Source organism: Salpingoeca rosetta (assembly GCF_000188695.1).
Source record: "Salpingoeca rosetta unplaced genomic scaffold supercont1.6, whole genome shotgun sequence".
Lineage (NCBI taxonomy): Eukaryota > Choanoflagellata > Craspedida > Salpingoecidae > Salpingoeca > Salpingoeca rosetta.
Window position 1 is genome coordinate 1,321,983 of NW_004754928.1, and position 7,500 is coordinate 1,329,482.

The 7,500-nt window shown below is 58.2% G+C and overlaps 2 protein-coding genes across 2 annotated transcripts in view; one reads left to right on the top strand and one right to left on the bottom strand.

The window, feature by feature from the left end:
• Window positions 1-2,042, top strand: part of PTSG_02869 (uncharacterized protein) — a 3,749-nt gene extending 1,707 nt beyond the window's left edge. Inside the window, exons 4-7 of the mRNA XM_004996323.1 lie at window positions 21-145; window positions 186-433; window positions 656-771; window positions 1,020-2,042. Coding sequence (XP_004996380.1) covers window positions 21-145; window positions 186-433; window positions 656-771; window positions 1,020-1,866 — 1,336 coding nt within the window. The 3' untranslated portion in view covers window positions 1,867-2,042. The remainder of the gene's footprint in view (window positions 1-20; window positions 146-185; window positions 434-655; window positions 772-1,019) is intronic.
• A 282-nt stretch (window positions 2,043-2,324) lies between these two features.
• Window positions 2,325-7,500, bottom strand: part of PTSG_11937 (serine/threonine protein kinase) — a gene marked incomplete at its 3' end in the record, with an annotated part of 6,926 nt that continues 1,750 nt past the window's right edge. The window contains exons 6-10 of the mRNA XM_004996324.1: window positions 7,423-7,500; window positions 7,176-7,259; window positions 6,936-7,019; window positions 6,688-6,774; window positions 2,325-6,159 (exon numbers count right to left, since the gene is read on the bottom strand). The exon at window positions 7,423-7,500 is cut by the window's right edge and continues 6 nt beyond it. Of these exons, the coding sequence (XP_004996381.1) occupies window positions 2,325-6,159; window positions 6,688-6,774; window positions 6,936-7,019; window positions 7,176-7,259; window positions 7,423-7,500 (4,168 nt within the window). The remainder of the gene's footprint in view (window positions 6,160-6,687; window positions 6,775-6,935; window positions 7,020-7,175; window positions 7,260-7,422) is intronic.

A 7,500-nucleotide genomic window follows, 5' to 3' on the forward strand; every position in this document is an offset into this window, starting at 1 on the left:
TCAACCTCACAAACACTCAGCCCCCCCCCCTTTCGGTTGGGTTTTCAGGGGGACAATTATTTGAGGGGGTTCACACCCACAGATTGGGCGGAACCTTCATTTTTCCTTCCCCGCAAAACGTTTATATTTTTAAACAAAGGTGCGTGTGCGCGTGTGGTCCCCACCCCTGTTTTTGTCCACACAAGTTGGCCTGTGTTTGTTCGTGTGTGTTAGAGCGTTTTTTTTCCCCCCCCCCGGTTTCTTGCCAATCGGGGCACCCCATCCTAACGCCGCCAACATTCATGACCCCCACCGTCACCACCGCAGGCCCCACTTTGACCCTGGGGCCCACGGCCCCTTTTTCCCCCCCCTGAGTATCCCCATCTTCCGGCGGTTTGGTCGCCAGCGCCAAGTGGCGCAGGTCAGGGGTGAAGGCGCCTTTTTTTTTCCCGTGGTCGGTCGGGAAAGGGAGGCAGTGGGGGGGTGGGTGTGTGTGTGTGTGTGTGTGTGTGTGTGTGTGTGTGTGTGTGTGTGTGTGTGTGTGTGTGTGTGTGTGTGTGGTGTGTGTGTGTGTGTGGGCTTTGTGTTTGTGTGTGGTGCCCCTGCGCGTGTGCGCGTGCGCGCCTACTTAAGCTCCTTTCTCAATCTAGTGCCCCCCCCCCGGCCACACACACAGTCCGGCTACGAGGTGAGCGACTTTATCAATTTCGTTTGGCAATGGGACCCAATGACCAACATCCAACACAACCATTACACCAACGCGCGCAACGGCTTTCTCGACCTCAACTACAGGTAGGCACCACCATTGTCTGAGTGCATGCGTGCATGCATGCATGGTGTTCCTCGCTCCACACCACTACACACATACAAACACATACACACATACCACTACACACACACGCACACATACCACGACATGCACCCACGCACACACATATGCACACACATGCACACATACACATGCACACACATACACATACAAATACACACACACACACACATCCCCTCACCATCCCCCACCTCCCCAAACACACCATCAGGTGCATCCACAGCGATGTGACGTCGCGGTTGTCTGAGATGTCCATGGTGGAGCGCGTACCGGACGAGCCGCAGACGCACGCGGCGCTGATCTTGGCGCACCTCGGGCTTGCCTTCTGGCACGAGTTCTGCTTCGTCAGCGGCGCAGACGTGAGTGCAGCCACGCATCCCATGCAGCTGCCACGTGACAGTGTCACCTCAAACTTCACGTGCGACCGCTGGCTCTCCTTGCCAGAGGCGCTTGGCATGCAGCCGTTTATGCCCAGCAGCGGCATTGTGTTCCGCAGCAACTTTGGCATCTTGCAGTCTGCGCCCTTCAACCTGACGGCTGCGGACGAGCTGCGGCGCATCTGGGATGAGCCCCTCAAGTCGCTGCCGTGGGAGCGCGTGACCAAGCTGGCAGAGGGTACGGTGGAGACAAAGTGCCTGGAGCGGCGCCATGCGATTGCCGTCATCTCGGGCCTTGATCCTGACAAGGTGCCGGGTCACCTCCGCCTGCTGCGCAACCTGCGCCACCTCTCATCGCTCGTACTGGAAGAGACGGTTCTGGCGAACACCATCAAGGACGTGACGCGAACGCAGCTCTGGATTCTGCTGAAGACACGCCCCCTGAAGCAGACGCCAGTGCCACTGCGCTCGTTTGCAGCGTTGCTGGACGACGTTGTGGAGCAAGTGCGCGCGCATAACGCGCAGGGCAGCGGCCGCTTCCTGAAGGTGCAGTACCTCTCGGCAGAGGGCGACGCCTCGGAGCAGCACGTGTTGTGGACGGCGGGCTTGAAAGTGCGCGGCGTGCGCCACTACCGCGTCACTCTGCAGGAGCTTGAGGATGCACTCAGACCCGAGTGGTGATTGTGTGCGTGTGCGTTTGACTGTGCGTGCGTGTGCGTGCGTGTGCGTGCGTGTGTTTAACCGTGCGATTTCGTTCGTCCCCTTCTTGTGCACACCATGTTCACTTTCCTTCTTGCCTAGATGATGACCTAGTTGACAGTTACGTTACTTGCAGACATTACAGAGCCAACACCAAGCACAGTGCCCATTCCAGTGACGAGCACACTCGAATGCGAGCAAGCGCGCACACACACGCACGCACACACACACACACACGCACGCACACACACACACACACGCACACACACACACACACACACACACACACACACACACACACACACACACACACACACACACACGCACGCACACACGCCACTCTCACCCTCCCCCCCCCCACACACACCCATCCACCCCACCCCCACCCATCCCCACACATTACGCAATGCACACCACCCCCCCCCCCCACCCCCAAATCCTCACAGCGACTTCAACGCAGCCTTGTTCTTCTGATTTGCTTTGATAGTTGAACCAGACACTTCCATGTCTGGCGCCGAAAGTTCCATTGCATCATCGTCAAGGTGCAGCGCCTGCAACTCGTCTTGCACAGTTGCCGCCATGGTGACGGGCTTCTTGTGCTTCTGGCTGGCGTTGCCACTGCCGTGCCCAAAGTGCAGGTTCAGAGCTTGCGCGGCCTTGAAGGGCATTGTTGACGCTCGTCGGAAGTTGTGCAAACACAAAAACACAGACGGGAGCACGTGGTGCAGCTTGCGATACAGTGTCTCCTTGCACAGCGCCTGCGTGGTCTCATCCAGCAAGCCAGCTTGACGCAGCACTTCCACAGAGCACCATGGTGGGGTGTCGTACACAAGGTCGTGCATGCATTGAAACAGCCCTGGCACGTCATCGCTGTAGTCACACGCATCGCCACAGGTGCTGCTGCTGCAGTCGCCGTCACTGTGCTCCATGGCATGCATCAGCGCTGGCATTCCTTGGCGTAGCACAGCCTTCCATTTGTCAGTGAACTTGTCATGTCCTCCACCGACACCAGTGTGCGCCAACCAATACCCACCCGTCCACTGGCTGAGGAACTTGCCGATGGCGTTCCTCTTGTCGGCGCTTAGCTGCTGCCACTCATCACTTGTGCACTGCTGTTTCTTCACTCGCACCTGGCTCAACTGCAGCGCAGGCAACAAGCAGCGCGCCACCACGTCGCTCGGGTCATGGTCCTGGAACAGGAAGACGCCGCCGCCTTCTGCTGTGCGGAGGTAATCATCCGCGCTCACGCGTTGTGCCGGTGACTCGCATGTAAGCCGCACAACGGCGTCCTTGGCCGCTTCCTGAAACGCCGCCTCTGCACCCTCGTTGACAACGCCAGCCATGGTGCTGGTGGTGGTACTGGTGGTACTGTCACCGCTGCTGGTGGTGTCACCGCTGCTGGTGGTGGTGGTGGTGCTGACATTGCCACGCATGCGGATGAATGCAATCACCTGGCCAAACGCAAACATGTCTGCTGGCTTTGACCTTTGGCGGTGATGTGGGGCAACAGCACGCTGCTCTGGTGCCAGCCACTCCTGACCACAATCCATGCACCCAACACCCAGCCCGTATGCAGCCAGCTTTGCACGGTACACGCTGCTGCTGGGTACGCTCGCCCCAACCTCCTGCGGACAGCACAGCACGTGATGTGGGCACAGGCTGCCGTGCGTGAGCTGACGCGAGTGCAGGAAGTGCAGTCCGTGAGTGATGTCACGGATGAGAGAGCGCAGCGCCGCGTGATCAAGGGAGGACAAGATATCCGGCGACAACGGGCGCGAGTGACATGGCACACGCGCTGGCAGGAAGGAAATGTTGAGGCTGCTGTCGTGCTGAACACCCTGGTAGCGAAGGAGGGCATCAGGCAGTACCGTGCCACTTGCAGGTAGCTGCAGTGCGCTGCTTGGTTGCATAATTGCCCACACAGCCACCTGAGTGCTGGAAGCTGTCGCATGAGAGGGCGCATGCGTGCCACCTGCCGTGCCTTCAGCATCAGACATGCTGCCTTCGTACACGTGCTTACCAAAGAGCCCACCCATAAACTGCAACGACGAAACCCGTATGCCATCGAGGACATGTGGCGCACCACGCGGCCACGTGGGTTGCGGTGTGGAGGTCGTTGGCAGTTGCTCCGTCACGAAGCGCGGGTCTGTTGCCATGGAGAACGCATAACGCCTGTTGCGGGTTTTGTCAACACGATGCACGAGCGCCTCATGGTACGCGGCCGACACAGGATCCGAGTCACTCGCACTGGGTGGCGGCGGCAAGACAATGTCAGAGTACACCGTCGTGGGTGCGGGAAACGTGCGCAGGCCGCGCTGGAACAAGGGCTGGGTGACTGCCAGAGGATCTGTTGCGGCAGCTGTGACCAAACAGCGCTTCTCGAATGAGGTTGTGCCTATCGACTCCTCCACAACATCAACCGCAACAAGCACAGCCAAGTGGAGAACCAGTGGGTTGTCGCCCACCACGATGATGTCCAGGCCCTGCCGATGCTCGTCGTCATCCGTGCACACCGCCAGGCAATTGGTGTCGTTGATTTGGGCCACAAACATGCCCAAGCTGAGGTGGATGGGCACGCCTCGAATGGCGTTCACAATCGGAAACAGCCGTCTCACAATCGCTGACCAGCACGTGGGCGGCAGCCACTCGTTCGCCTTTGTGCACTGCAGGCGCCGTCCAAAGATGACGCTCGCCTCACTGCCAAGCAGCTCGTTCATCCTGGCTCTGATGGTCGGGTGAGGATCTTGGCGAGGAAGGAGGGCGGGAAACGTGAAGCGCCCGTCACCCAGTGCAAAGCACACGTCAAAGGAAGCGAGGAATGGCAGCAAATCGTCCTGCGCGTGCTGTGGGATGCGAATGCTTCGTTTTTCCAGCGCGTTTACGGCTTGCAGTACAGATACGCCAGGCACGAAGATCGCTGTGCTTGCTGTGCCCGCCTGCGCAGTCGTCAGCCTCAAGCCGTGCAGCGGGTGCAGCAGCGCCGCCATCAGCTTGCTTAGCCAGGTCACCGGCTCCAGCACACACCGGTCCTCGTCATCGGGAATGCGCCGCACCACACCCGCATCATCCAAGAACCTCAAAATGAGGTCGGGGTCTTTGTCTCGAAAGTCAATCTCGGACACACTGATGATGGGCCACACCTGGTGCTGCTCCATTTTCATGCTCTGCACACAGTTCTTGATGCTCAAATAGGCGGTAGGGACTTGGACGTAGGGCACACCTTCCCTTCGCAGTGTTGCGAGTTCTTCATCCAGGGCAACAAGGCCGTTATCGGCGCCTGCATCACCAATGTCTTGTTCATCGTAGCGTGGGGCAAAACAGCAGTGACCAAGATGAAACTCGCTTCCAACCCGCTCTTGCACAACAGCGTGGAGGTGCTGGAGCTCAAAATCAAAGGATGGCAAGTCTGTCTTGGTGGCGACCAGCCGCACTTGCACGGCTTCGGCTTGCTTGTGTCGAGAGAGGCGGCATGCTTGCAGCAGGCCGAGCCATACGCTGATGCGGGCGATGGAATGCTCCAGCCCTTTTGAGGCATCAAACACAAGGAGGTACACGGCCATGTGCGAGGCCATGAAGAGCTGGTGGGCCGGGAAGAACTCCAGCTGGCCAGCGAAATCCCACAAGTCAAACGCGTGCTTGATCCAGTGGTCCACGTCAATGCCTTCCGTCCACACGTGCGGCATGTGCAAGAGCTGCTGGAAAGGGCTACCGCTGTCTTTGGACGAAGACAATTTGCTACCTTTGCTGAGGAGAAAGTGCTTTGCCTGAAGCATGCGCTGCACAACGTCCTCAGAGGCAGGCGTGTTTGCACTGCCAAACCACTGCTGCAGTTTCTCATCGGTGGATTTCAACCACAGCTTTCCCGTGATGCCCTTGGCCCTCGGGCACTCCTCGTCAAAGAACCCGTCCCTGTGCGCCAGATCGTGATCCACCCACTGGCGGAAGTCGGCCTCTGTGTATTTCTGAAACGAGGACTTGAGCGTCGAGCGCACTTCCTTCAGCACGTCAAACCGATCTATGTCGTGCAACATCAGCAGCGCCGTCTTGAGCGTGGTCTTGCCAACACCACCATCCCCAATGAACACGAGGCGGGAACGTGTGAGAAGCTCGTGGTTTTCCTGCACATCGCGCAGGTAGGCGTAGGTCGCTGGCAGGCCAGCCTTGACGATGGACGGAGGCGGGCAGATGATGGGGTTGCGCGAGACGTCGAGCGCCCGAACATGCGCTGTCTCCAGGAACTCCGGACAGAGGTGGGTGATGCCGTTGGAGGACATCCTTCACCAAGCAGGTGCAACACACAGTTGAAAGGCGGTGACCCGGGTAACGTAAGGGAGCATTTGAAGTGCAGGCGCGGCTCATCATGCGGCTCATCCACAAACAAGGCAAGGCGGTCGTGTTTTCGTTGTGGCACCACACCTTAGAGTGCCAAGATGGGCCAGCTGGCCAGCTGCCACGGCGATTGCACGAGCCCCATCTGTTTTGAGGCTCATATCTACGAGACTAGCAGGTGACAGCAAGGCCATGCGCGACGTGCGACGGGCCCAATGAGTGTACGCAGGGGTGCACAACGGAGCGAACAGGACTGATGTACACGTACATAGGCAGATGGGCACACAAAGGCAGATATGCACACAGAGACAGACATGCACACGATCCTATGATGCACGCACGCGTGCAACCACACACACATACACACACGTGCAACCACACAAACACACACACGTGCAACCACACACACACACACGTGCAACCACACACACACACACACATGCAACCACACACACACACACTTCAAGCACTTACTCGAGGGTGTGAAGGCGTGACAAGTTACCAAGGGATTCGGCGAGTACATGGACACCTTGCGGCCCGATGTTTTCATTGTGCGCCAGACTACACACGAGGCAAGTTGACAGGTCGATACAACAGGCGGACCCACCGCACGTGAGTTCCTGCAACACGCGCACACGCACATGTGTAGACACACGTACAGATGCAGACAGGCAAGGGGGCAACGCGGCTTTGCATTGTGCATCGTTGCACAAGGATCGCACTGGAGTGATTCAAGCTGCGTCAACGTCGAAAGCGCTCGTGCCAGTGCACACACCCCTTCATATCCGATGTGGTTGCTTGCCAAGCTGCAACATGGCAACAAGCGGGTAACGTGGCAAGTCTGAAACGTGAGCACCAAGATCAAGCAACCCGTCACAACGCCTGCCTGTCAACAGCACGAGAACACGCGAGCCTTCCCAAACCACAAACATGGTCGCACACGCACGCGCACATGTACAAACTTTAGTGACTTGATCCACGGCATCTGTTCCAGTACTTCTGCAAGCACGCGTGCACCTTCGGGGCCGAGGTTGTTGCTCGAAAGGCTTTAAGCGTGTAGAATAGGCAATCAATCACAAAGTGAGAGCTTGAGAGCGGCCAGAACCAGTCAGGCGATGACAAAGGTGCAAGTGCAATTTGCACACACGCACACAGCAACGCACTACACGAGAAACCATCTACCCGTTTGCTCACGACGTAAGGACGTACGTCAGAGCAGTAAGCTTTTCCATGCTGGTGAGGGTTCCTGCGAGGTCGCGAACGCCATCAGGTCCGAGCTGGTTGCTT